This window comes from Poeciliopsis prolifica, unplaced genomic scaffold (assembly GCF_027474105.1).
Source record: "Poeciliopsis prolifica strain line A6 unplaced genomic scaffold, Auburn_PproV2 SCAFFOLD053, whole genome shotgun sequence".
Lineage (NCBI taxonomy): Eukaryota > Metazoa > Chordata > Actinopteri > Cyprinodontiformes > Poeciliidae > Poeciliopsis > Poeciliopsis prolifica.
Genome location: NW_026562428.1, coordinates 563,052 through 589,538, shown reverse-complemented (window position 1 = coordinate 589,538; position 26,487 = coordinate 563,052). Strand labels below are relative to the sequence as shown.

The 26,487-nt window shown below is 41.5% G+C and overlaps 3 protein-coding genes across 4 annotated transcripts; 2 read left to right on the top strand and 1 right to left on the bottom strand.

Annotated features, from left to right (window-relative positions):
* Positions 1-786: 786 nt before the first annotated feature.
* On the top strand, positions 787-5,733 carry atp1b1b (ATPase Na+/K+ transporting subunit beta 1b). Its single transcript, XM_055059271.1, has 6 exons — positions 787-976; positions 2,261-2,389; positions 3,405-3,560; positions 3,658-3,842; positions 4,142-4,225; positions 4,321-5,733. The coding sequence occupies exons 1-6, from the start codon at positions 886-888 to the stop codon at positions 4,576-4,578; spliced, it is 903 nt and encodes a 300-aa protein (XP_054915246.1). The 5' UTR covers positions 787-885; the 3' UTR covers positions 4,579-5,733.
* A 4,042-nt stretch (positions 5,734-9,775) lies between these two features.
* LOC129378794 (cyclic nucleotide-gated cation channel alpha-3-like) lies at positions 9,776-16,071 on the top strand. 2 transcript variants are annotated; one of them, XM_055059337.1, is made up of 8 exons: positions 9,776-9,995; positions 10,615-10,659; positions 11,285-11,362; positions 11,486-11,542; positions 12,862-12,984; positions 13,162-13,263; positions 13,360-13,466; positions 13,537-16,071. In XM_055059337.1, the coding sequence occupies exons 2-8, from the start codon at positions 10,616-10,618 to the stop codon at positions 14,889-14,891; spliced, it is 1,866 nt and encodes a 621-aa protein (XP_054915312.1). In that variant the 5' UTR covers positions 9,776-9,995; position 10,615; the 3' UTR covers positions 14,892-16,071. The 2 variants fall into 2 exon arrangements, with proteins under 2 accessions (XP_054915312.1, XP_054915313.1); XM_055059338.1 differs by lacking the exons at positions 9,776-9,995; positions 10,615-10,659; positions 11,285-11,362; positions 11,486-11,542 and having other exon boundaries at positions 12,943-13,035; positions 13,537-16,068.
* A 1,689-nt stretch (positions 16,072-17,760) lies between these two features.
* On the bottom strand, positions 17,761-24,975 carry LOC129378793 (ubiquitin-protein ligase E3A). Its single transcript, XM_055059336.1, has 11 exons — positions 24,694-24,975; positions 24,126-24,170; positions 22,577-22,881; positions 21,243-22,492; positions 21,014-21,158; positions 20,663-20,868; positions 20,419-20,583; positions 20,194-20,349; positions 20,042-20,115; positions 19,403-19,546; positions 17,761-18,667 (listed from the first exon to the last, which is right to left on the bottom strand). The coding sequence occupies exons 1-11, from the start codon at positions 24,768-24,770 to the stop codon at positions 18,547-18,549; spliced, it is 2,688 nt and encodes an 895-aa protein (XP_054915311.1). The 5' UTR covers positions 24,771-24,975; the 3' UTR covers positions 17,761-18,546.
* Between the last annotated feature and the right edge of the window lie 1,512 nt (positions 24,976-26,487).

Genomic DNA, 26,487 nt, shown 5'->3' with positions numbered 1-26,487 from the left:
ACAAACGCATGAGCGTAAGGCACCCACATGGCCACACACTGCTGAGCAGTTCTGCACTGGATGAGTGAACTTTGATATACCTGACAAAAGTGTAAAACTGAAAGAATTACCCAGGTTTGTGTCATTTGCATATAACGTGAGCATGTTAATGAGTAGTGGGCAGTTCTCTAACCATGACAATTTAAGTTGCTCTCAAATTCAACCCAGACTATGTAGTTCATTTTAAGCTTTCACGACAGATGACAGTATTATTATACCTGTGGTTGGAAGGTAGTACATGAAATCTGATTAGAAGGTTTGCATACAAGCACAGATAGAAAATAAAAAGGTGAGCAACACAAGCTGAAAAAAACTACTTTTTTCTTCATGACAGGGATCAGATGAACACATTGTTTTGCTCAGTAATTATTGTTTTAGAGGAACCACCATCACAAGCAATTGTAGGTTTAAGGACTGTAATCTGGCTTTGTGTGTGCCAAATAACACATGCCATGAATTGATTTAACCTGAACAGGAAGATCCCTTACTCTACAAACTAGAGATGCTTTACATCTAAAGTTTAAAATCTAGTTAAACCAGTCTAGTAAGGTCTAACACTCTATACTGTGACTATACTGTAACTTTTTAAAAAAAATTATTACATGCCTCTATAATGGTTTTTGTCCATGGTCCTGACGTCAGATCGACGCAGTGCGTCTCCGCTCCGTAATTGGCCCCTGGCGCTCAGTAGGCACCACTAGGTAAGTTGTCCGGAGTTTTCGGGCGGAGTCAAGAAGGTTTATATATGGGAGCCCAGCGGTCTCCCACTACTCTGAGGCTTGGTGGCAGACGGAGGGACTCCGCCGGGTGGAACGAGCGATAGGAGAAAAAGTCAAAGCAGGCAAAATGCCCTCCAATAAAGATGACGGCGGCTGGAAGGAGTTCCTGTGGAATTCAGAGAAGGGGGAGCTGCTGGGGCGAACCGGGGGAAGCTGGTGTGAGTATTTGTGCTGATTGGCCACTTTTCTCTTCTCCCATCATCAGGCTGAGCGCGAGCGCGTGCCGCACTGTGCCACCACCTGTTTGATCTGCCGTTTTCTAGAACAAACACAATCGACGCGAAGTTTCACAGCGTTTCCCCTGTTCTCTCTCTGTGCGACGTATTTCTGAAGCTCTCCGTTAGCTCGACATGTTTGTATTTTTATTCTAAAATGTACAAAATGCGTCTTATTGATTAAGACGCGTTTGCTCCCCCTTATTGTACAGGCAGGGCTCGCTGGCGCTGAGGCAGCTGAGGTTGCTTGTTAGGGAAACGTCAACTTTTACCTTTTTAATACTCCCCTGGAATGAGATGTCTGAGGATTAAAACTGCGTTCAACAGTCCAAGGTGACTCAAGGTGACGCGGCCTGGACGGAACCGAAGCGAGCAGTCGGGTTTATGGATTTTTATCGGTGTCACCGGGACACAACCGAACAATACGACTGATTCCTCTCTGCGACTTTTCTGCTCTCCTTTCCCCTATCGCCGCCACTGCGCATGCGCCAGCCGCTTCTTAATGTCACGCCGGGGACAAACTGGAACACCTGGCTGACGTGACTGGGAGCCTCTCTTCACGAGCCCTAGCTGGGGTCCGCATCATTTGCTGCTGGCTTCCATCCTCTGGGAGGGGAGGGGTCATTTGTCCTTCTGAGGACACCTGAAAGTGCTGATGCATGAGAGGAAGCTCACATGCGCAGTGCAGTGGATTGAAGGTTAACTTCTTCGGTCCCATTTATGTGTGTGTTGCACATAAATGAAAAGTTTCCCCCTGCATTATGAGATGCTCTCATTAGCTTTAAGTTTTAACTGCAATTTTTCAGCACTAGCAGTGGCAGAACAGTCAAGATCAGAAAGCACAAATGTCTGCTGGCCATTGTTCGAAGTAATGTTCCACTGTGACCTGATGACCTTCCCTTCATGCAGCAAAAAGAGCGTGAGGCTGCTGATGATTGGCTGCCACAGCTTCATGTTCTCTTGCAGAACATTAAAGTGCTGCAGTGATGTCACTCTGCATGACCATTCAGTAGAAGAATTATCAGTTGGCTGCCATTTATTTCTCTTTTGCAACTTTTTCCAGTTCCTCATGCATGTCCCTTCATAGAGTAAAAGAGGTTCAGAATGCCTCGTCAGGGTATTTTCAGAGCTCTTTCCTCTGCAGAACAGATGTGCTGGTGAGGGATCACGCTCCTCTTGTGTTCCTTTCTGAAATGACTCTAAGCTCCATCTTTTTCTCTCCTGCAGTGAAAATCGCACTCTTCTATGTCATTTTCTACGGCCTCCTGGCGGGGGTCTTCATTGGCACCATCCAGGCCATGATGATGACCTTGAGTGAGAACAAGCCCACCTGGCAGGACAGAGTTGCACCCCCTGGTAAGAGCCGGCCACTCATATTCTGTCTAATCTGTAAGAAAACGGTGTCTGGGATGTTTGCTGAGTATTGTAAAATTATAAGCCTTATGGGAGGATCAGTTTGCTCCATTTCCGGCTGAGTTTTTGTAATTTTATATCGATGTGGAGCTCACTCGGTGGATCAGAAGATGCAGCTTTTATTAATCCTGCTGACATGAAAAGTTCTGAGAAAATAATCTTTTGAGGAAACTAGTGTTAATCTGGGGAAGCGACGATCCCAATGAAGCCTCTGTCTGTCTAATATTTATTGATCTGAACTCCATCTGACCATAATCAGCATTGTTACATGTTTTGTTTGGTAACCCTCGTCCCATCGCAGCCTCCCCAGAGGCCACACTCTGCAGTGTGGTTCCCAAAGCAGGTTGGGCACACCTGAGGGTAACTGGGCCAATCAGAGGCCAAGTGGCAATCAGCTGCTGTTCAATAAGAATGTAGACTGGTATTTTTTTAAGCCTTCATAGATGTGGAAAAAATTTAAATCACGTTTTAAGCTCGCTTTTAGTGTCCTATATTAGCATTTAGCACAGCTAGTGCAAATTGCTTTACCTCATATTTCTATATCCACAATGTTGCATGGCAGACATTGTGGATGCATAAAAAACTGTTCAGTTTCCTCACTTCTTCATCACTTCAGACGTAGAACCATTCACGTCCATCTCTTAAAACCTAGTACTAAACAGGATGTATCGGTTTTCATAGATGTTCCTTGCAGCCACCTCATTTGACAGAACACACTGCCACCTACTGACCAGCAGGTATAATGCCAATCTAAAGTGTATTTTCTTGGAGAATACAGTTTCTCAAAGAGTTTCCCTCCAGCTGTAACAACTCCAGAATGTTGAAGTTGTATGGGGTGTTTGCTTATCTAAGCATTTTGCTTAGTTTCGGGGAGGTTTGACGGTTCCGGTCACCTGCTGAATCCCCATCTGTGGGAAGCTGCTGTCATTAATAACTGCTTCTTTGGTGCCCCCTGCAGGCCTTACACACACTCCACGTTCTGACAAAGCTGAGGTGTTCTTCAGCGTGAGGGAGTCGGAGACCTATCTGCCTTACGTCAAAGCTCTGAGGGAGTTCATGAAGCAATATGATGACAGTGTTCAGAGCAACAACATGTTGTTTGAGGATTGCGGAGGTAGACTTCCTTTTATTCTTTGAAGGGATGTGTGAGAAGCACGCCGAAAAATACCAGCTTCTATGTCCAACTGTGCCCTTCCACTTGGCCCTTTCAGAACTACCTGCAGACTACAAGCATAGAGGTGAATTGGAGAGCGACATGGGTGGCACCAAGGCTTGCAGGTTCCACAGGTCTCTGCTGGGTCCTTGCTCTGGCTTAGAAGACAATGATTTTGGTTTCAAGGATGGCAAGCCATGCCTGATTGTGAAGCTCAACCGGATTGTCAGCTTCCGTCCCAGGGTACTTCTGCTCTCGCTACTACTCACTACTTCTATGTTTGATGTCCTACTTCCACATTTCCTTCTGGGTCCTTTACATCTTCCTTAGTCATCTCCTTTCTAGCTCATCTTTGCTGCCATTTTCCTTTTATCTCCTACCTTTTTTCTTTTCTTCCTTACTTTCTTCCTTTATCTTTCATTCTTGAATTATTCAAGTTCTTTCTTAATTGTAACTTTTTTCCACATGTCTGACCACTCAACTTTCTGTCCTGCCATCTTTGCTTCTTTCATTTTAAGACATCTATGATTTATCTTCTTTAGCCTCCCAGCAACAATGACAGCATTCCTGAAGAGGCAAAGCCCAAAGTCCAGGCCAACGTCATCCCTCTCTACTGCTCTAACAAGGTATCAAATCCTTTTTATCTTCTTTCTTTCATATAATCACCCTTCTCCCTCCTTTTTTCTCCAAATTAATGCATTTCTTTTTTCCCACATCCCAGAGAGAGGAGGATGCTGATAAAATCGGGGAGATCAAATATTACGGAATAGGCGAGGGCTTCCCTCTGCAGTATTACCCCTACTACGGCAAGCGGCATCAACCCCAATACCTCCAGCCACTGGTGGCGCTGCAGTTCACCAATCTGACCCGGAACACTGAACTGCGTATTGAGTGCAAAGTGTTTGGAGAAAACCTCTACTACAACGAGAAGGACCGCTATCAGGGACGCTTTGACATCAAGATCCAGGTTGACTCATGACCGTCCGAAATATAGCACCCTCATCTCTCCCCACACGTCCCTGTCAACGGTACTGCACACGCGAAGGGATGAGTCAACCCTCAGTAGTCTTAAACTGATGAAAGGAAATACTTGTTGGGGTGTTGTGGTAATCAGCCTTCATTAATAGCTTCTGCACCTCTTTCTCGCCTTTAGACTCAAATTTAGAGAAGAAATTAGCAATAGGGCCAATAAACGTCTAGTTATTCCAATGTAAATGAGTTTCCTACAAGCCATGGGACGTCACTGAAGAGTGTAATTCATCCCGTCTGTTCCCTCTACATATTATTGCCTTGCGGTGGTTTTGGAGAGAGCAGGACTTGGTGAATCTGGTCCCTCTAAAATGCACTTTCCCTCCATGCATCTGGAGCAGTTCTTTGTGTGCCTGAAACCAAAGCACACTTCCATTAACTCCATGATTTCAAACAGGCGGTTCACTTTTCTGATCTATGTAAGGAAAGCTGCGGTCCAGGGAACCTTTTCCCCTTTCTGTCTTTTACTGCTGATCATGAGATGCTTTATTCTATTTTTTTTCTTGTGGGTTTTAATGCTGGGGTTCAAACCTTTTTTTTTTTTTCTTTGTTTGTTTGCCTTGAATGTAGACTTGTGTGTCCAGCCTGTTAGACACTTTAGCCTGCTTTTGGGGCAATGGTGCTGACTTGTTTTTAACCTTTGTTGTTGTTTTTTTTTGTTCTGCTGGATTCCAAACAGCATTGTGGTGTATCTCTGAATGTGCGAGTCGTTTAAACAACGTGGGAAAATTTTATATTTATGCAGATGTACATTTTTGTTTCTTTCCAGAATCTTTTAAATGTATAAAGGCAATACCAAAGTGAGTTGGAGAAGCAATGCTTCCTTTCTAGATGATCATCATGTTAAGTGCTGAAGTCCATGCTTTGCCTTGCAAACTTTCTGGTTATTAATGTAGTTGGAAGTAGACTAAGCTAGTCGCAGGCAGATCAAACTCCATTCATTTCAGAAAAAGCTAACTAACGCTGCCTAATGCTGGTCCCCGAAATACTCCATAGGATCTCATGTTGATGTAAAATGCTCAACCTGATGTTTAACAAGCCTTTCATCAGTTCACCCACCTTTATTTCATCAGAGATGAAGACGAATAAAGTATAGTGAACCTTTGTCCTGTGTTTCATTTGATGTCGTTAAAGTCTCCAAGTTCTTTAAAAACAAAAAGGAACAATTTTGATGTAGAAATGTACAGATGTTCAATCTGAACTCTATAGCAAAACAGTTAAATTTATTATTCCATCTAGGAAGTTTTCTGAGGAAACTCCGGTCAGCTGCATCAAGACACTAACATCTGATACTGAACATTAATACTGAACATAAATGTGACATTAGATGGAAAACCAGGAAGAACCTGAATAGTCACAATGTTGGCAGCCATCTTGGCTCACCTGACTCTAGATTTAAGATGAAGCATACAGAAAAAACACAGAAGTGATGATCCAGGAGTACTTTCAATGTTAAAATAAAGGTGAAGAGTTGACAGTAAGAAACTGTCAGAACATAAGAATTCATTCAGAATGGAAAACTGGAGTACACACAGCTAGTCACAAAACTGGCCCCTCTATGTTGTCTTGGAAAGAAACAGTCAAGTGTATTATAGTGAAACATAATATAATTTCATTATATGATATAATGGATGACATGGAGCTTTTAATGCAATAAAAGCTCCATGTCATTCATTCACCATTTATGAGACAAAGAATCATTGTTATAGCAAATGACAGAGGGCTTCCTGTTCCTGGAAAGGCTTAACAAGCTCTTTAAAGGAATCAAACCAACCGGTGGACAAACCAACCGTTGTTGGTTCGTCCGTTGGTTCGTCCGCCAGAATGAACAGCCAAAGGGATGCGGAATGGTTTCTATTTAAAGAGACAGTCTTTGCTGGACCTGGTCCTGGTGCTCATTTTGGAAAAAAAGCAAATTGGAACTGGAAATATTTGGAGTTCTTCAATGTGAACCCAAACTGCTTGTAGGGAGGGAGGTGATTATTTCAAGATAATCAGCAAAACTTTACAAAATAGACATTGTCACAACATCTGAGTCTAAATCTGACTAAATATTTTCTGTCTTGTGTCATTTGGGCTACCAATCTTATTATTTTGACCATTTTTTTCCTAAATGCTAAAATACTGGTAAAATTTCCCATTAAACTGTCTGACTTTGGGTTTCCTAAGCCACTTTGTAACTATCGAGAGGAAGTAGCAGAGAGAATTTTGGCCTCTTATCAGTTGTTTAAGAACAATGATGAAATATGACGATCAAAATGCTTTGAAAAAATCTCCTTAAGACATGTTAGGCCTGTTTTCTCCCTCTGCAGAAGATTTGATCCTCCACCTCAGACATGAATGAATGAACCTCATAAACCTGAGAGGGCGCCTCCCCTCTCAGGTTCATGGGGACCGTGGGGTCTCAAGTGACTCAAGGATTTCTGTAACTGTGAAGTCATTCTGATTCGGCTGTGCAGGCAGGTGGAGGTTGTTGGATTCAGTTGCAGATGCATGTCTCTGTAATTATAGGAGGGAGCTGCTGCAGGCCAGCGAACACCAGGGATGTTGTTTCAGGGTTTCACCTTACCCCAAACCAAAAGCCTGCAGAGCAAGCAGCTGTTTAATGCGTCGCATTCTTCCTGCCTCTCTGCCCCCAGACAGGAGTTAATTTCCACTGCTCAATGATCTTAAGACCAATCTTGGAAGTGTAGCAGTTGCTCTTTGCAGTGCATGTGGCGATGGAGGAAGCTGTTTGGGTTTCTGGGTGTGAGGATCCACCGTCCACTGCGACGCAGCGGAGCACCGACCATCACCACACAGAGGTCACTCTGGCTGGTTTCTAGCTAGATCAGTTTCTTGGGATTTTGTTTGTTCGTACAGAACCATGTACAGCAGGGCAAACTAATTACCAAATATGAAAAATAGCAGTTAAAACAATCCAACAATGACATTTTTGACATCTTCATATTTGAGCTGGTTTTTCCCAATTAAATGACCCAGTCTCCAATTGAATCTATTCAACCCCTTCATGACACCCATCTTTAATCCTCAGTAGATGTTTGTGCTGTGATGACCAACCAGCAGCCTCCTCACGAATCTGCTGGAAGCCGCTGCAAGCTTCCTCTGTCACCCACCAGGTGGCACTATGCTGTTAAATTTTCCAACATGATGGAGGAAGTATTTTTTTCTTCTCTTTTTTTGTTCAGAATTTTTCAACCTGCATTACATTGGATACGTTTCCTGCATGAGTGTCAGACTGAGGTTATCTATGGCATCGTAATGCAATTCAGCCTTTGACTAGGCCACCACTGAGTGGCTTTATTCCCATTTACTGCTGGTCCGTCAGTTGGTGATGTTGCTCATATAATCACCTGGATCCTTCACTGACCTCTCAGTGACACTGGAATATCTTTTAGCCAGCAGCTGTTTGATGGGACAAGTCATTCCCATGGCGACTCTGATAGAGCTCAGGTTGTAATGAAGTTAATTGGCGAGACACAACACTGTCAGCAGTTCGTTAGCACATCATCAGGACTGGGAATTAACTATGACTTCCCTATTTGATCTGCTGAGTAAGCGACAGTCGTCAGCTTTTCCAGTCCTACAGACATATTTGCTGACATACAGGAGCAGGCAAGGGGTCTGATGCATTAATACCGAGCCCACCCAGCTGGCATTAATGCACATGTGGGAGTTGACCTACATTCTCAGAAAATTAATCTCATAACCTGGAGACCAACTAGAATGACTGAGATAGAAATATGAACACAACTGTGTTACATACTCATCATAATTCTGAATAAATGGAACTGATGGATGACTTTTATTTTTTTTATTGTTAGAATGTTTTGTTTTGGGTGTTTTTTCAGCTGCTACATCAAAACCAAAAGGTCATTCTGTTTCCCTGGTGTTTCTCTTGGCTCCTGTTTGCTTTCAGAAAGTTAGTTTTTTCATTCGAAACAAGAAATAATAAAAGTTGCTAACAAACCAGTTCGTTGCCCAATTTTTTATTTTGGTTTAAAAAGAAAAATGAACATTTTGTGTTTAAAAAAAAAAAAACATTTATTTAAGAACAAATTGCCAGACTGTACACGGACTGTCAGGACTCTGGCAGCAGCATTGTAGACAGCACTGCAGGACTCCAACCTGTTCCCTGAAGAAAAACTGGTGGATATTTATCGTTTCAGTGTTTTTAGAATTTGGAAAAGAGATTAATTTAGTACAATGTGGAAAGAGACCGTAACATAACGACATGTGGAAGAAGTGATGTGCTGTGAATATGCTCTACCCATCTGCTTTTGAAGGTAACTGAAGTGGGAGTGAACTGGAAGAAGACAACAGGAAACTCCCAGAATTTAAGACAGCAACCCTGGTGTCCCATTGTCCCTGGTGTCCATGTTGTCCCATTGTCCTTGTTGTCCTGGTGTTGACCCCATCAGCTTGTAGCCAGGCAGGAAAAGGGAAACAGGAGGTGATCATCTTAGATTAGCTGAGGATAGCAGGATTGTCCCACCCCTCTTTGAGCTGCAGGTGGAGTCGTGATGTTTTGCTTTAGCTCTCCACTCTAAGAGGATTTGCTCAGACTGGAGGGGATAGAAATAAGAAGCTCAGACTGCATAAAGTCCTGTTAGTGTTGCAGTTATTGCTTAAAAATACTATCAGTAAAGATAAATAACAGTTTGCTAGTCATAGCTGGACGAGGACATATTGCAAACAGATAAAAGTAACGCAGGGTGAAATTGAATTTTTTTCCTGTTCAATTCCCGGCCTTATGCATTAACATTATCATTGGGTTTTGCCTCACTGTTTAAAGAGATAGTAAGCATTCTGTATGCTTTTAAAGACATTAACAAATAAATCTTTGATATATTATTTCCGTCAAGCTGATAGAAATCATTTTTGCGATTCTAAATGACCTAAAGCAAGGAATTTGGTTTGATTTAGCTTCAAAGATTGAGAAAAAGAGGTGTCTCTTTTTTTTTGTTTTGATTTTTTACATATGTAAACATTTGGTTTCAAATGGATATAGTGGCAAATCACAACGACCTGGACAAGGTTCTCAGTTGAGGGAGGAGAAATGTTCACTTTCTCCTCCTCCTCTCATCTCCTGCTGGGAGGTGTCACTATGATAAGGATTTCCTCCACCAGCAGAGGATGAACTCAGCAGAGCGAGGAGACGACTTCGATCACTGAGCTTTGCTGGGGGACGGACTGCGACTCCTTCCTTTGTGTGATTTTCCGGAGGGGAGTGTTGCTGTGTTTGGTGTGAAAGAGCAGGATGGAGTTTAATCAGAGCTCACCCTGAATCCTCAGCAGTCACAGACACTCCTCATCATCATCTTCTTCTTTGTCATCATCTTTATCATCGTCATCATTGACACTCAGGTAAATTTCAACTGCTGAGGTCGTTAAAGTGAAGAAAACTACTTGAGTCTGGGGCTTAGCAAGTCACGTTGGTCTGAAAATCTAATTTTAGTTTCTGTAATCTGGGAGAAAAGGATTTCAGTGAACTGCACTGTAGAGGCTTAATGAGCTAACGTGACCAAACACAAACTGTTCCTGGTTTTATTTATAATTCAGACGTGTCATCCGCACAATCAGTTTGCAGACATGAGATAAATGGTTCCTAATGTAAAAGCTGAAAAAACCTGAATGATCACGGTGTTTGTTTGCCAGACCTGTGTGACACAAAAAGACTTCATGTATATATGGCACTGAATCTTTGTTTTTCTCTCAGTTGGACCTCAGACAAAACCTTCCTACCTAATTCGGATAAACAAAATGACTGATTGCATTATCAGAACACTTACACCAGATACTATCTCAATTGTCTGTGGCACAAGTCAGAAGTACCATTGTTATTTCCTAAAATAGCAAAAGTAACAAGTCAAGCCACAGATTTTGGTGCCTATTTTTGAAAAAAAAAAAAAAGCTTTCACGATGAGAAATTGACTCATGATTAATATTTCTGACTGTGTGCCAGTCTAACTGTCCTGTGTTACAGGATGAAGCCCCAGCAGCAGGCAGTAAGAACAGGACTTCTGTCCAGGTAATAGCAGATAAAGCCTCACTAAACAGTGGATTATGGGATTCCATTTGTGCCAAAAATATGTTTGTGTGTCTGTAGTAAATGATGAGATATACCATTGTACTGAAATATTGCAATTTGTCTTTGTGTCATTTATGAAAAAGTATGTATACATTTTGATAATGAGTCCTCAAAGTTAATCTGAAGCTGGAAGCTGTTGTGTGCTAAAATCTGCAAATCCTTGAGATTACCTCTTAAAATGCTTATAATTGCCATTTTAATAATTCAAACACCAAATATACCTGAAGATGCATTAATACAGAAGAAGATGTCTTGGCACTAACATCCACACTCTTCCTTATATTGGGAGTACAGCCAATCACAGTACTCACCATACTAATTATTAATATTAGTTGGCATTATGAGAGACCCAATCTCACAACATTGAATATTTTATTTTATTCCAACTTGCAATGAGACAAGAAACAATAACTCATTCTTTAAAAAGAATAAGGTTTCTTAACCTGCAGATGAAGATTACTACTTTCAGGAGGCTTATTTGACATGTGCCATCACAACAAGAGTCTCAGGCAAGACTCACTATTTTTCTAAACAGCCAATAATTCTTTTGGTTCTCTTCTGAAAGGCTTTCAAACATGACACGGTTTGGAAGGAGCGCCGTTGGTCCTGGAGAATCTGGCCTCAGGAACCAGAGGACAGATCGGTGAGCTGTGCATTACCACATAGTTCTTCATATGTAGCTTAGCATTTAGCCTGATGCTTCTCACTCTATATGCTGGGGGACTTTATCAAAATGAATGAACTTCTCCATTTGCTCCTGTTGCAGGGAGAAACGGTGGCCCCTAGCTGCACAAAATACAAACAACTCCAACAATAATGATGGGTGAGTCACAAATGATCTCATAAATTTATGTCAGATTAGCTGATATAAATGCCTCTTTAGAAAACTTTTTACTCATACGGTTGTGAAGAGCATACGTCAGCAGATGGTTACACCGTCCTTTTGCCAATGCTTCATTTCAACCTTGAATCAGAAAGTCTGCATAACAGGGACGGGTTGTGGAGTTGACCATGAACACGTCTACATCCCAAAGTTCAGGGCAATGAAAAACACAACATCTGCTTTCAATTCTTGGTTTTATGGATGCATTAAGAGGTCCAAGGTAGACTTGCTTTTTCTTTTTCTTTTTTTTTCCTTCAAAAATATTTTCCCTTTCCAAATTCTAGAATATCTGTTGTTTAGTTTAGTACAATGGTAAGTCTGGAATCATGGAGTAGGGAAAAAGATTTCAAAAAGTATCACCTCAAGCCCCGATCCAAAGAAATTCAAGAACAAATCAGACACATTCATTGATAACTGTGTGTGTATAAAATGTTGCGAAGCCATTTTTATGACTTTTTAACACTTTGGCACTTTCTGGCCTTTTGTATTCCAGGAATATACGATGGGAAACATGAAACTGTGATGAACCTTAGAATGAACTTTTTTTCTGTCAAAAAAAAGTAATTGACAGTGGTAAATCCTGAACAGATTCGTGTCCAGTCCGCCAAGGTTACCGTAAGACAGTGGTTCCCAAAGATTTTCTGGGACCCCCTCCCCCCCTATTTAGATTACAATAAAATCCCCCAAAAGAGAGAAAAAAACAAACTGGGCACACATATTTTCAACCATCTTTACAGTGAGACACTTTTGTGTAACTGTTTTTATTTTTCATTCATCCATACTCCTTCCCGTGTTCCTCCCTCCGGCCCCCCAGGGGACACGCCCCGCACTTTGGGAACCATCAGCAGTTTATGTAGGAGGTTGGAGAAGAACTTAGTATAACATATAAAGCTCTGCAGGCCTCAAATGTTCATGATTCTACAAGATTTTGTCATCAACAGACACTGAACATTTGTTATTTTTAAATGCACATGGTGTTCATATGAAATACATATAAACTAAAAAGTTTATGATATGATCATTGGCTCTGTGTGCAATTGATCTATATGACATATCAGATTCATATTTTGAATTGAATTGATGAGATGAATCATGTGAAATATGTACATGTAACACTGAAACAAAAAAGTATTCCCTTTACTGGTCATAATGTTATCCCTGATTTGTATTCAGAATCACCAGTCTATTCAAATGTGATATTCCTCACTGACAAGGCAGAACAAGTTCCCCTAATCTGGCTTTTTACAATTGTTTTTTAGGAAAAAGGAGGAAAAGAAAGATGAAAAAAAAGATGAGAAAAAGGACGAGAAGAAAGATGATAAGAAGGATCCGAAGAAGGATGAAAAGAAAGATGACAAAAAGGATGATAAAAAAGAGCCACCGTAAGTGGCAGCTTCTTGAATTTGAGTGGTACACCAATGTCCTCATGAAAGGTTAAAGATATTTACTGTATGTCAACTGATGCTCTATTTGTTATAGAGCATCATATTTGTTATAAAGTCAAGCTTTGTGGTTTTGGTAATGAAGTTGTTGTCTACTCACCATGGCTTATCAACCAGGAAGGAGGTGTGGATCATGGATCCTGCTACCGATACGTACTACAGCTGGCTGTGCACAGTCTCCGTGCCGGTCTTCTACAACCTGATGTTTCTTGTGGCAAGGTTTGGGTTTACGTCATTTTCTAAATCAATTTCATATATCATTTTATTTTCATTCATTATTGTCAACTTTTTCTTGCTAACTTTGCTTCCATGTAGGGCATGTTTTAATGAACTCCAACATGCTAACTCAACACTGTGGTTGGCTTTGGACTGCATTTCAGATGTTATCTACTATGTAGACACCTTTGTGAGAGCCAGGACTGGTAAGCAAAGGCAGAGTTATTTCTTTCAGCTTTTTTGACAGACTTCCTAAAACTTGCAATGTTCCAACAGGTTTCTTGGAGCAAGGACTGCTTGTGAAGGATGCAAAGACGCTAAAAGAGAAGTACATGAAGACCCGGCAGTTTAAGTTAGATATGATATCCATCATTCCTACTGACTTTGTGTTTCTTCATATTGGAATCAACAACCCAGAGTGGAGGTTCAACCGTCTCTTTAGGTTAGCGCGACTCTTTGAGTTCTTCGACCGGACGGAAACTCGAACTAACTTTCCAAACATCTTTCGAATTGCAAATCTGGTACTTTACATTATCATCATCATTCACTGGAATGGTTGCCTATACTTTGCTGTCTCCAAGGTTCTTGGTTTTGGTTCAGACACATGGGTTTATCCGAACATAAGCAATCCTGTACATGCTCGTCTGACCAGACAGTACATCTATTGTTTTTACTGGTCCACCATGACCTTGACAACCATCGGCGAGACCCCACCTCCAGTCAGGGACATAGAGTACTTTTTTGTTGTAGCTGATTTTCTCACTGGTGTTTTGATCTTTGCAACAATTGTAGGCAATGTTGGTGCCATGATTTCCAACATGAATGCTGCGCGAGTGGAGTTTCAGGCCAAGATTGACTCAATCAAGCAGTATATGCAATTTCGGAAGGTCACAAAAGATCTGGAGGCAAGGGTGGTGAAGTGGTTTGACTACTTGTGGACAGAGGGGAAGTCCTGTGATGAGAAACTGGTACTAAAAAATCTTCCTGACAAACTGAAGGCTGAGATAGCCATAAACGTCCACCTGGAGACTCTGAGTAAAGTGCGTATCTTTCAAGACTGTGAAGCAGGTTTACTTGTGGAGCTGGTTCTGAAACTTCAACCTCAGGTCTTCAGCCCTGGTGACTACATCTGTAAAAAAGGGGACATTGGGAGGGAAATGTACATAATCAAAGAAGGAAAGCTAGCTGTTGTGGCAGATGATGGGGTGACACAATTTGTTGTCCTCAGTGATGGGGCATATTTTGGAGAAATCAGCATCCTTGGAATAAAGGGCAGCAAAGCAGGAAACCGGAGAACTGCCAACATCCGAAGTGTTGGCTACTCAGATTTGTTTGCACTATCCAAAGATGATCTAATGGAGGCCCTCGTTGAGTATCCTGAAGCTAAATATGCTCTGGAGGACAAGGGAAGGGCCATTTTGATGAAGGATAATCTCATAGATGAGTCACTGGTAGCTGCTGTTGATGCCAAGGATTTGGAGGATAAAGTCAACCAGATTGAAGGCAGTGTGGACGTCATGACGATCAAACTTCAAAAGCTTAGAAATCAATATGAATCCTCTCAACGTAAACTCAATCAGCGGCTCACTAACTTATCAAATGAGGTCAAAAGCCTCAGAGTTGATGAGTGATGTTAGCTTGGAAACTAGTCTACAAAGAGATAGTGAAGGCTGGTCATCTTTGGCACTGTAGAACTTTTCTACTCTCTAAATGAAACAGTTGGACAGTGTTTCTACTCACTATCCCCATACAAAATATTCTAAAATAAAAATGATGCCTTTAAAGTTCTCCATTGTGTCTTTCCAGTTGGGCTCATAAGGTCTACAGCCACTGAACACAAAAGCAATGCTAACAGAACCATGATAAATATCACCCAAACCTACTTTATGACTTCAAAGTTTAAAAAACAACAACCTGTAATGACAATAACATTATGCTATTCTACATAAAATGGTCAGAAAAGACAGAGATTAAGTTACTATAACTCAATGAAGAGATGAATCCATAATGAATGTCTAACTCTATACTGATCAGTTGACGTAGCCTAATGTGACATTTGAATTCCTACCTGATACTGCCATCTAGTGGGGCTTTAATTAAGGCCATCAGATTAAAGTACCCATCATATTTTGCAGATGTTCTTTGGAACTGTGTAGGATTATCCAAGGAACTACCAAGGAACTACCTTGCCATCTTCCGGAAGTTTCTGAAGCTCCACTGCCATGACCAACCAAAAACAGGGTTCCACATTGAAAATCCAAATGTCATACAGTGACATGAGACATGATGTCTGTTGAGAAGAGTCAAGGTCGCGCATTCGTATCTCAGGACACACTGTACCAACATGTGGGTACATGTTGCCAGCAGAGGCATCAATTGTGAGGATGCTTGCATGGTACAAAGTTACTGAAATATTGAAGGTCAACATTGCTCAGTTTTATGTAAGATCTATCCAATTATCTTAAAATTACCCCTATACCTGTCGGATTTAGAGGCAAACATGATCTGGAATTGACATTTGCCAGAGGTATGAGTAATTTTAGGTTGGTTTTGGACAGAATGCGCAGACCAACATTAAGATTCTGGAAATGTCTTCCCAGAGTCAAAATTTCAAATTTGATGGACTAATCTTAAAATAAAATGGTCAACTGATTCCTGGAAATAGCTTCAGACATGTGGTGAGGCAGAACCTCAGAACCTGCTGGGGACCATATTATGGGTTTATGTATAAATTAGAGAACATCTTGTTAAACTGAAGAACTGAAAAAATAAAGATGGACAATGTTTGAAGACAAAATGATGTGCATTTGTACTGTTATGATACATGATGATTGTCAGGTCCTCATACTAATTGGTAAAATATAACAAGATCTTTTTCATAGTTCCTTTTATTGTTTCTGCCTGGTCTGTATGCAAACAAAATGACATTTACATTCATAGTAATTTCTTTAATGGTTCATAAGGAAGTGGCTCATATAGTTTGTTTCGATGATGCATTTCTCACAGCATACATCAGAGATCCAAATACAAGTTGAAACACCTTCCCCAGATGAACTGCTGGGAAAGTCACCATGGAGCTTTGCCTGAGACTAAGTGACTTTGATTTTCTGACAGGTCAGCAAACCTTTGGTAGGGTTCTTCTACTCATAGTGGTGCTTGTATCCCATAGCAAGGAGCGAGGATGGTGTTGAGCCATCCCACTGCTGACTAGAGTCCAAGAACTAAAGACCAGAGAAGCCAAACTGTTGAGATCTATTGGTATCTTCTTGACTCTGCCTGTGCAGAAGGTTCCAGATAAGCTGCTGCAGTGTGAGCCTCCTAAGTGTTTAGCGATAAAACTAAAAGTGGATGCAACAAACTATGGAGTTTTTACCTGACACTTAGTAAATGAATTGAGCTGGAACCAGATATTTACATACGCCACAGCATGAAACATCCAACCTTTTCATTTTCTGTCTGACGTCAAAGCAGACAAAGCTGTTGTAGGGCCATCAGGATTACCTCAATTATTTCTATTTGCTAAATATGTTTATTATATAATACACTAAGATTCCCGTGTCTTTAAGCTATTTGGGATATAGTGCAGATGAAGTTTCTGATGTATTTTAATATTTGATCTCAAACTGATTCCTTGTGTGACATCATTGCAACTTAAAGAACACAGCCAGGAAATTAAAGCGGTGAACCTAAACAAGTCTGGTTCATGTTTGAGATACCTGAAGGTACCACACATCTGCTAAAACTGTTATATGCAACTACAACAGCATGGGAGTGTCTCAACGTCTCACTGTGGAAGAAGATGGGTTTTGTTTCCCTCTGATGAACGGGTGCTGGTGTGAAATGTGTGAATCAACACCAGAACAGCTAAAAGTGACACAAGTCCTGTATCAAGATGGCCTCAAACGCACTCAAAAAGCCGCAACTGAAAAACCGAAGTGAAAAGCCAGATTACGGTTTGTAAAGATGCTCATAAAGGGACTCATTTCTGGGGGTGTCCAAAAAAATGAAATTCCCCAAAATGTCATTTTTGAAGAAGCTAAAACTGATTAAATTAAAGTCTGTGTTTTGTAGTGTGTATAACAGCCTGAGCTCAGACATAAGAAAATTTGTGATCAGAGCTGAAAAGGTGTGTAATGAACCTCTACTAAACCAGTTATGCGAGGAGCTAACTGCCGTGAGAAGTTAATGGAACAAAACCTTCACCTGACTTGAGCTTAAAGGACAATTATACCAAATCCCGAGGAAACAGAAGAAAACTTTGAAGAATGTTTCCCTACGCTATTAACCAAACAAAAAATTTTTTTTATGAACCTAACCAACCCAAACAGGCGTTTAGGTTGAGTTTTATTCATTGTCACAAATAGCTAAAGCAGGTTGTGTTTTATACACTGCATTTGTAAATATCTGGTTTCCCTGGTAGGTTGGCACATGGAGAACATCCTCTTTAGTCTACATGTGTAGATGTTGTACAATATGGTGCTGCAGTTTCTACTGCACTCATATATATAAACACTGTGTTTATTTGGAATTGTCAACACAGGAAGACAAGGAAATGAAAATCTCCAAACAATCATGGCGACCTGTGGCCAAGAAAGAAAAAAACAAAACATTCTGAAAATGTCTAAGTGCACTTTACACAGCTCTGATCTGATAAGATTTGATTCTAATCTGTGGTGTAACCCCATCCCACCAAACCCCGACCCAGAGCAAGAACAAATGCCCAGAAACAAACTTGAACAGTAATTTAGATGATGTGCCATTTTGGACCAAAGGACAGTAAATTTCCCAATGCTTACCTTGATCTGAATTGTGTTTAAGCAACAGTAGAGTGGAATGGTCAGTGAAGCTCTTTCTTTAGTGGGCAGCCTTCAATCATTTGTTAGACCAGGTTATCTTAGCATCCTGTTTTTATTGACTGGACTCTGTCCCCCTTTTCCCAGATTAGGGAAGCTAACAGGCAGCCATGAGATAACCCACTGAAACGTAAAAATAAATAAGAAAAACCATCCTCTCTGTACATGGAAAACCCAAAAGGAGGCTGCGACACATTCACATACTGTGGATGTGGGAGTGGAAAGTTCAGGAGGCCTCTGTGCTTACACTGACTGATGGAAGATGATGCAGGCACGGCAGCAAAACTACTAGAGCGCTCAGTTGGAACCGTTTGTCCTCTCGTTCTCCTCCTGGTCTGTGTTGTCACCGTTTGGATTGTGTCTGATAAAGGAGGGGCGGGACGGGGCGGGGCTTCATGGGCTTTCTGAGAAGGAGTCTGTTAGTAGTGGGGGCTCAGAGCATGCCAAACCCTTTGGCATAGGTGATGGCTTTCAGCAGTCTCTCTCTCAGCTTGTCCTTGTTGGTGTATTCTGGCAGCAGCAGCACGTTAAAGCAGGTGTGGGATGTTGGTAACCTGCAGTCAGAAAAACAATACGGCAGGAAGTTCAGGAAAAACTAAGATCTAAAGAATAAAAGAAGAATAAGAACACCACCATTAGGAGGCAAATGCGCCTCCTACTGGTGATGTTACAACAGTAATATTTTAAGCTCAATACTGATCCTAAGAAAAATATTTTGACACCATTTTAGGGTTCTTTCTAGTAAAGAGCAAAAATATAATAAAATGCAATGAGTACAAAACAACTCAGCCCTTGTTTAGAAAGATATATCATTTAAAAATTTCATTTTGACAAAACAGCTTAAGTGTCTGTGTTAAATAATGTTAATAACTGTACTATACTATTTTCATAAATTTACCCCTCACTCTACAGTCTCTGTTCCTTTATATATTTTTAAATAAGTCTACTACCTTTAACTAACAGCTGGTTAAACTGAACCTCCTCACTGTGGGACATTAAAGAATATTTCTCTTCAGGAAGCATGTGTCTTTGAGCCTTTTATGTCATTATTTTTGTTATAACTTTATTTTTGTCTGTTTGAATTTGCCAGTTAATGAATTTACAAGTCGTAACTTTGTTTTAATGGTGATTATGCTGAATATTTTCTTCAGGCTGACTGAGAATGTGAGGCTCACTCAGTCTCACATTCTGACTCAGCGAGATAGGAAGTTCTCCTTCTGACCAGGGGAACCTTGTGTAACTGATCGGCAGCCTATTGGAGCAGGATGGCTGTCATGGTGACACCTCACCTGTCTGTATCCGGACCGTTCTTGGCTATGATCATCTTCAGCTTGCCGAGCCCGCCCACAGGCGCTCTGTCAGTACCAGTGGTGAACTGCAGGAAGAGGCGCTTCTGCTCCTCGCTGAAAGAATGCAACGTCTCCCAGAATTCCCTGCAAGAGACAAATCCCACAGTCAGAACAGAAGCTGTCATCACAGCTTGAAATCAACCGCTGGAAAAAAACTCTTCACCTGCTGGTTCCTATCACATTCTGCAGGTTTATGATTTAAGTTCTCTTAACCAAACGTAGTGGAAAAACTACAGAGTCTCCAGCTTAGAGTCACTAAACCTTCAGGTTTACATCAGAATAGGAAGGAGTAAGAGAGGAATGAAAAAAGCAAATAAAAAAGCAAGAAAGAAGGTACAGAAAAAGAAAAAGGAATGAAGGAAAGAAAAAAATTAAAGGAAGGAAAGGAAAAGTTCAGAAAAAAGCAATGAGAAAAGGAAAGACAGGGAACAAATTGGGTTATGGTGAAAAGAAGGAAAAGTGAAGGAAGCAAGCACAAAAGGAAGGGAAGAATGGACACAAGGAAGAAAGTACATATAACACAGTCCACATCTTTAACACAATAATAATGCAGACCTAGAAAAAAAGTTGCTTTCTTACTTAATAATTCGAGAGTCTTTGTTATAACCGCCGTCGTACTCTGTTGTTTCCTCAAGAGCTTGAAAGTCCAGGTTCTGAAAGAGACAGGAACTCAAACCCAGATTCTCAGACACAATGAAAACTGATTCCTGACAGATGTTTCCGGATCTCACCCTGCTGCCGCAGATCAGGAGCTCGATCTCCTCTGGTCTGAACAGGTACTTCAGCGGCGACTCGTTGGTGACCATGTGGAAGCCTCTCCTGAACGCTTTGAACTGTTTCTCAACGCTTTTGTTTAAAATATATTCAGAATATAGAGCTACAAAGTCCTGTGGAAACATACATCATCAGCAGGTAGTAGCAGAAAGTGTTACAAGGGTGGCATCAGTTTGGCTCACCTTTCGGTTTTCATTCGTTACTGGAATCTTCTCCCCATTTTCCCTCAAATCGTACATGAGTCTGTTACCAAACGGGTCCGTTTGGGAGATCTGGAAGGTGATCATCATGTCCTCCTCCACATTGCCCTCGTACTCCACCAGCTCCTTCAAACTCTGGTGCAAAACCTTTCAAAACACAACTGAATGTCAGCAAAACCTTCAACTCATCAACTCCTGCTTGAACCGATCCTGAAGTGAAGCTCACTGGATTAGCATCAGCCAAGTCCCTGAAAGTTCCTTTCTTGCCCATCAGCTTCCTGTAGACGACCATGGGAAAGTGCACATCCAGGATGCAGTTGTTATAGATGGCCAGGCCAAGGACAATGCCGATCAGCGTGTACTGGCCTTCATTTTCAAACGACGACGAGTTGAACCAGAACAACCTAGTGTGTTCATCGTACGTGAACATGCCTGAACGAAGGAAAAACAAAAACATGACCGTGGAACAGAAGCATCCTCATTTGAGTGAGAAGAATTTTGTGGAATTAGTCCAAGTCTGTTTAGACCGTCAGGGTAGCATGTGGGTGGCACGTTGACACTTGTTGGAATTTCTTACCAATATCAGGGTTGAAGATCTCCTCCACTACCAGCTGGAAGAACTCTTTGGACACTCCTCCTTCATCAACACCTTGCTCGCCTTCGAACTCCACATACAATTGCTTCTTTAGGTCCGCAGGATTCTCCATTGCTATCATTTCCAGCTGCAAGAACAACAAAAACAACCTGGTATGACTACACCTCATTGGTTGCAGGAGCTAGCAAGCATCAGCATTGTCCACACGTACCCTGACCAGAGCATCATCAATGATGTGATCTCTGCGCACTTTGAGCCTCAGGTAGGGATTGAGCTGCTGGCCCTGCACCAGGCTGTAGAGCACCGTGATCCTCCGCTCGCTGTACATGCGAATGCGGTTGTCGTAGTACAGGCCCAGATTCTTGGTGACAGCATTCAGGACGAAGGGGCAGGTCATGAAGGAGAACTTGTTTTCTGTCTCCACTTTAAAGAAAGTGTAGTCTTTGTCCATTTCCAGCACTTCGTTCAAAGGCTCGTTCACAAACTCCTCAAAGGGAATGAGCGGCCGCCTGCAGTCATTGGTGCGGACTCCCAGCTCTGTCTCCAGAGGGTCCACTCGAGGGCCTTTTTTGTTCCGTCGTTCCTCGCCCAGCAACTCCTGCAAGGTGAGCTCGCTGGACTCCGGTATGGGCTCCTCGTCCTCGTCTTCATTGTTCTCTGTGTCCAGGTCGCCTCCGAGCACGTTTGCATAGTAAACAATCTTCAAGCACTTGGTGGCTGCCACGACCGCATCGTCGTCATTGACCAGGTTGCGGCTGCTGAACTCGTTGCTGATCACCTTGAAGGTGATGAGCTGCTGGAAGGTTTCCATCATCCGGCGGATCTGCTCAGCACTGTAGTGGGACCACAGGCGAGTCAGCTTGGCCTGGGCGGCCAGAGGGAGTTTGCTCATGGCTTTGCAGAATTGTGGCAGAGCGATTTCTAGGTATTCTGGACTGTGCAGGTTGTTGTTCTCCATCACTATAACGAACAGGTTCAGATAGTTGGGGTCTCTTGAATACACATTGTGGTATGTCAGGTCACACTCGACATTAGGTGAGAGGTAGACGAGTGCATTCAAGAAAGCGGCCTCTATCTTCTCGTTGGAGAGCAGGCGCTCATAGACCCGCCGCACGGCTTCGATATCCACCGAAACCTCATCAGGGGCCAACTTCTGGACGTCGTTTTCTCCTGAGGAGCATTCGCCGAGCCGTGACGATGAGGAGGTGGGGGAGTCTTCCTCCATGGCTGTGGCAGAGCACGCAGCCGTCTCCTTTTCATCTTCATCCTTGTCCTCATCCTTTTCTTGGAGGGACTTTAGCTCCTCCTTTGTGTGAGGTTTGGATCTCCGGAAGCTCTGCACCAGGCCTTCGGCGCTGGAGAATACCCGACCTATTACCCGGATCAGAGGAGAGTAATCCTCCTTCTCTCCACAGATGTCCAAGATCTCGTACACCTTCTCCTCTGTCAGGTAATTTATATCTGCGTACAGAGACAAATGTTTCATGAAAAGAAAAAGAAAAACTTCATCTTAGCAAACATTCCTTATGTCTTGAATGAACCCACCTTTGAAATTGTCTCTCACAGCGTGAACATCTTTATGGTTCAGCTTCCTGTTGCTGCAGGCCGAGTTGCTGTGAGCGCTGCTCTCCAGGTACGTGGACGCTGTGCCTTTCTTCGAAGGGTGTGGGTCACATAGTTTGGCGTTGATCTTGTAGAGCTCGAGAGCTTTGACTGCTGCCGCATTGTTGTCCATGCGGCTGAATCCCGCTGATGAGGCACACCAGGAGTTGGAGCAAGACTCATTCCCACAGCCCTCTGTTAACTGGTGGTAATAGCGCTCTATTAGATGTTTGGCAGCTGCACGCTTCCTGTGTTTAGAAGACAGAAACGGACCAATGAGTACTAACCAATGAGGAGGACCACAATAGTAGAGGTTATTTTCAAGGCTCCAGAGCAAACTTGAGAGAAAAGTATAAATAATATGATCTTGTTATATTTGATTGGGATTTTTTGAATGAAATAAGTGGAAGGTTGGAAGACCCAGCCATGAAGGGCTTAAAGTAAAAAAAATCTAAATTTAAAAAACTGAAACTTTTTTGTGGTGGCAGTGATAGAATGATATTGTTGAGCATTTATCAAAAATAGTATTTGTTGTGCTGTTAAAATCAGTTGTTTGCAATTTTCAAATGGGCGAACTTAAAGTAATGACTTCAACGAGGTTTCAATTTGGCCCAGCGTGACTATTAATACGACACAGGAGGGTCGTATAGTTGCATAGTATTTTGTTTCAAAGCTTAAAGTTCGGCTTCAAAGTGAACTGTAACCATGTTTAAAAATTAGGTTGCAGTGTCACTGATTGAGTGTGTGGACTGTCGTCTTTAATACTAACCAGTTCACAATGGCGTACTTAATACAAGCAGTAATGAGCAGAGGATAGGAGGCCTTTGTAAAGATCTGTGAGAGAATACATTTTTGCTGTTTGCAAGGAGAGCAAGTACTAATTTCAGACAATAACATACTAATTAATAATTAAAAATCATCCAATGGGATTGTCTGGATTTTTTTTTTTATTTGTCTCGCAGTTCAGGATGTCCCTTTGATGAAAACTTTTTCATTCTTTGGAAGAGGAAAAACTTAAAAAATCAGTGGTGTATCAAATATTTACCCTACTGTAACTGTTAAAACAAGACCAGACAGAGCGTATCAGTGACATTTCTACAGATTATACCAAACCATCAAGTTCTGACCCTGAACCAAAACGATAGTTTGATTGATTTTTGGAGACATGACTGATAAAACTATAACAGAAGTATTTGGTCTTAATAACCTTCTTTACATCAAGAGGAAAAAGGGCAAAACTTTCAAGCTTCAAAACACAGGCGCCTTATTTTATTAAGGTGCCATCACCTTGATAAAACTTTATGTAGGTGGTGGGAGCATCATGTTCCAAAGGTATCTGGTCTTCTTTTTAACATCACAAAAACCTGACATAACACCTCAGGATCAGTGTATTAGGTCTTCGGTGAGCAACCTTGTCCTGAAATTGGTGTTTTTGAATGGAGGAATGGAAATGGAATGAATGAAAATGTGTAATTACAGATATTTTACTTACATTCGGCTTGCTTCTGGGTTTTCTATGTCAGGCTCCTCTTGTTCTCTAATTAAAAGGAGAAAACAAAGATTTAAAGTCAAGACCTTATGACTCATCTGAGCTGTTCTCATGCAGAACCATAATGTAAACCTACTAAGAAAAAGAGGAAGCAGACTTTGTCTTGTCGCCTACTGAATTATGTGTGCAGTAGCACATTTCTGCTGATATATCACCGTAGTGCCACGATTAACAAGTGGTAACTGCTGTGTTGTAGAAAATCTCGCAGCCATTGTCAGAGAAGTCAGACAAATGTCACGGACAGATTCTTTCTGACGCTGACCCAGCAGGCTAAGATAGCGAACCCATCAGGCTTCCTCGCTCGAGCTGCATTGTGTGCAGAATTCTAGCTAATAACTTTATTTACAATACATATTCCTCACTAAACAACCAAAGCCGGAGGAGAACAGCATCTGCAGATGGTCTGCAGACACATAGCAACTAGCAGCAACGGCTAACTAGTTAGCAGGCTAGCTATTGATCGGTTCGCTCCTCCCCGGCAGCCCCGGCTCCCTCCTCTCGGCTTCCTCACCTCGCAGCTCGTCTGGCGGGGCTGGTCTCGGCCTGTGGTGTCGCACACTCACAGTCCTCCTTCTCGTCGGAATTCATACGAGACTTTATCCTCAATTGTTTGTTATCTGCTGCTGTTTGGAGTGTCTCGGCCTTCCGCGGGCGGCGTACAAATCGGCGAACGCGGCGGTTTTAAGCCCACTATAGAGGCGGTAGAGCTGTGTGTGTACCGGGCTTCATTTACGGCCTTCTTCCTGCAGGTTCTATCCTTTGCCTGAGAGCCGCAGCCATGTTGACTTCACTAGTTAGCCACTATCCCACAATGCTCCGCGCGCCAAGCTTCAAGACTTGCTGGCCTGGATCACAACTCCAGGGACTGGACTAAAACTCACAGTTGAATTAGTATAATTTCTTAACATATAAAATATTATTAAGAAGTTAATTTATTGAGGAATCGAATCTTACGTTATATGAAATATACTTGAAAACCAGAAAATTACATACAGTGAATAAAACGACACACGCTTTCTCATTGTCTAAAGATAAATTAGAACAAACTTTAATTAGAAAAACTAAAATTCTCCTTTCTTTTTTAAGCCAGGTTTTTAACCCCATTGAGATATAGGTCTAATTTTCAAGAGAGACCTGAGAAGAAATGCAACACACAATAACCTAGTTACACAAAAGTAAAACAAGTCAAAACATAAAAAGAATTTCTAGCTGCAGACAGTCACAATGATGAGAGAAAATATGTCAAACGTATTAATTTAGCATTCAGAATGACAACTACCTGTCTAAACGTTGAGGCACCATTAAGTATTTTTGAATCTGATTTAGATAATGATGTCATGGCTTGAGAAACCTCTGATCGGTTAACTGAGACCTTTGACTTAATCCGCAACACACCCGAGGATGTATTTTAAGGACACACCTGGAGCACACTACTTTTGTGATGGGAAAATAGTGTCATTATCCACTGTAAAACCTGTCTGTACCCACATGGGGTGAAAGGCCACTCAGCAAAGAAGAAGTCATTTCACCAAAAAAACCCACCAAGTTAGAATGGAGTTTTCAAACAAACAAGGACAGAGACCTTCATTTTTGGAGACATACCATGTGGTCTGATGAAAATATAATTAAAGTGTTTGGTGTTAATGGCCATTGTGTCATTTGTAAAACTACACTGTGAAAATTTAGCAGCAATAACTGGGGTTATTAAGTCTGTCACAAGACAAAAAAATGGGGGTTCATTTTTCAAAGTCATATAACTATAAATATTTGGTTTGGTAACAAAATATTTAGCTCCAAGCTAAATATTTGCTACCTAGCTAAATATTCAGTTTGAAGTAAAATAGTTTACTTCACAAGCCAGATATTTATTTATCAAGTTAGATATTTAGTTAGCTAAATGTTTAGCTAGCAAGCTAAGTATTTCTCTCCAAGGTAAATATTTAGCTAACATGCAAATTCGCCAGCTAATAAGAGGAAGTGGAATCTCAAAATAAAAGCTGGGTCTTGAGAAATAGAAACTCCTACTGAGTACTTCAAAAAATTACACTGTCACATTTGTTATAAATCCATTGGTAGACATCTGTATTGCTTTTAAAACAGCTCATCCTTTGTTTTAAGCTGAAATGTTGGACAAGAAAAAAGGAAAAGAAACAATAAGTAGGTGAGGTGACATTTGAGCTCAGAGCTCATATTTAGCTTTGAGCTCAATATTTTTGCTTCTAGCTAAATATTTAGCTTGATAACGAAATATGTTATTTGAAACAAATATTTATTAATGAACAAAACAATGAAATGACTTTGAGAC

Excerpts from the sequence above, each read along its gene's own strand:
- atp1b1b (XM_055059271.1), top strand. The coding sequence starts at position 886 with ATGCCCTCCAATAAAGATGACGGCGGCTGGAAGGAGTTCCTGTGGAAT. Across the intron at positions 3,561-3,657 it reads GTTGTTTGAGGATTGCGGAG|AACTACCTGCAGACTACAAG; the intron begins GTAGACTTCCTT and ends TGGCCCTTTCAG. Across the intron at positions 3,843-4,141 it reads TTGTCAGCTTCCGTCCCAGG|CCTCCCAGCAACAATGACAG; the intron begins GTACTTCTGCTC and ends TATCTTCTTTAG.
- LOC129378794 (XM_055059337.1), top strand. The coding sequence starts at position 10,616 with ATGAAGCCCCAGCAGCAGGCAGTAAGAACAGGACTTCTGTCCAG. Across the intron at positions 12,985-13,161 it reads GATGATAAAAAAGAGCCACC|GAAGGAGGTGTGGATCATGG; the intron begins GTAAGTGGCAGC and ends CTTATCAACCAG. Across the intron at positions 13,467-13,536 it reads CTTTGTGAGAGCCAGGACTG|GTTTCTTGGAGCAAGGACTG; the intron begins GTAAGCAAAGGC and ends ATGTTCCAACAG.
- LOC129378793 (XM_055059336.1), bottom strand. The coding sequence starts at position 24,770 with ATGAATTCCGACGAGAAGGAGGACTGTGAGTGTGCGACACCACAGGCC. Across the intron at positions 20,869-21,013 it reads GATCTTCAACCCTGATATTG|GCATGTTCACGTACGATGAA; the intron begins GTAAGAAATTCC and ends TCCTTCGTTCAG. Across the intron at positions 20,584-20,662 it reads ACTTGGCTGATGCTAATCCA|GTTTTGCACCAGAGTTTGAA; the intron begins GTGAGCTTCACT and ends GTGTTTTGAAAG.